Source organism: Octopus bimaculoides, chromosome 14 (genome assembly GCF_001194135.2).
Source record: "Octopus bimaculoides isolate UCB-OBI-ISO-001 chromosome 14, ASM119413v2, whole genome shotgun sequence".
In the NCBI taxonomy this organism is placed as follows: Eukaryota; Metazoa; Mollusca; class Cephalopoda; order Octopoda; family Octopodidae; genus Octopus; species Octopus bimaculoides.
In genome coordinates this window covers 12,381,952-12,383,633 of record NC_068994.1, presented here as the reverse complement: position 1 = coordinate 12,383,633, position 1,682 = coordinate 12,381,952, and the positions used below count along the sequence as shown (strand labels likewise).

Sequence of the window (1,682 nt, the reverse complement as noted above, 5' to 3'; positions counted from 1 at the left end):
ATCAAATGAAGATGAGTAGGTAGTTCTACTTATGCGACAAATGTTTCAATAGCATGGTAATTTATTTGCACACAATGTATTACATAATATACAATATTCCATAATTTTCTTTATTTTATATGCTAAATCACCAGTGATTTCCACAGGTAACATGAACTATTGCTAGACAAAATCATACTTCTTGCTTTCTTTGCAGTTTTTTTTTTTTTTTTTTTGAGATATAGTGCAACTGAATACTTCATGCAATAAAACTCATTATTATTATTATAACATATGAAAATAACACAATTTTATCAGCGATAATGAGCTTAATTAGCAATAATAATCATATAAATGACAATATAAATTATAAACAAGACTCACAGGATCTGTCTGGCCATATTTAGTTTCAGCAGCTAAATTGATTGCAAAATCAAATGGTCCTTCGACATCAGCAAAAGCAGATTCAACAGAAGCTGAACAGAAGACATGGAAGATAAAGATGAAAATTTAAAAAGGAAAAAAGATGTTGATCATAAAACAGAATCATTTTTCTACACACACACACGTATATACACACATCTATTACTATCTCACTCTCTCTAACTCTCTCCCTCTATATATATATATATATATACATTTATATAAATCATCATCATCATCGTTTAATGTCCACTTTCCATGCTAGCATGGGTTGGACGATTTAACTGAGGACTGGCAAGCCAGAAGGCTGCACCAGGCTCCAAGCTGATCTGGCAGAGTTTCTACAGCTGGATGCCCTTCCTAACGCCAACCACTCCGAGAGTGTAGTGGGTGCTTTTACGTGCCACCAGCACGAGGGCCAGTGACACGGTACTGGCAACGAACGCTCAAAAAGGTGTCTTTTATGTGCCACCTGCACATGACCAGTCCAGCAGCACTAGCAAGACCTTGCTCAAATGATTTTCTAACGTGCCACCAGCAGAAGTGCTAGAAGGCGACACTGGTAACGATTACATCACATGTAACAATATGATACAAAAATGGTTCGCTTTTATACCATAACAGAAAAGAAGAGTAAGTTTCAAGACATGTCATTTGATGCTCAATCAATTCATGTGGTACCAATTTGTCTAGCTTCTTTACCTTGCCAATTTGTTTCAGATGGTCTAATACAGTTGGAATCAAAACATCAAACCTTGCTGCTAACTCATGCATAGTTTGAGATGTATCTGCTTCCACTACAGGTTCCAGCCCATCATAATCCACCTTGGTCTCAGGTCTACCACGGGGCTGATTTTCAAGAGTAAAGTCACCAGACCAGAACCTCTCAAACCATCAATGTACAGTGCACTTATTCGCCACATCTTCACCAAACACCTCATTGACGTTTTCAGCTGTCTGGGAGGCATTGGTTCCACAACAGAACTCATTCATAAACAACATGAATTTTTTTTATCTATCCATGGGTTCACAAAAACTGATTTACTAGAGAAAACTTTAGTAAATATAATCAGACACCATGAATTGCATTTCAAAATGTGATGATGTAACTCTTCAATGTTGTAAAACAAAGAATTGTCAGGATAAAACATTAGAGTTAACAACTGTCAAACTTGGTGCATAAGAAAATCGAACATTTCATTCTTAATGACCTGATATATATATGTATGTATATATATGTATGTGTGTATATATATATATATATATATATATATATATAT

General features: G+C 35.2%; 1 protein-coding gene across 3 annotated transcripts in view; it reads right to left on the bottom strand.

Annotated features, from left to right (window-relative positions):
* The window catches only part of LOC106872620 (dTDP-glucose 4,6-dehydratase), a 118,039-nt gene that overhangs the window by 29,797 nt on the left and 86,560 nt on the right, over nt 1-1,682 (bottom strand). For all 3 annotated transcript variants that reach the window (XM_052972675.1, XM_052972677.1, XM_052972676.1), the window contains exon 5: nt 364-455. In XM_052972675.1, coding sequence (XP_052828635.1) covers nt 364-455 — 92 coding nt within the window. The remainder of the gene's footprint in view (nt 1-363; nt 456-1,682) is intronic.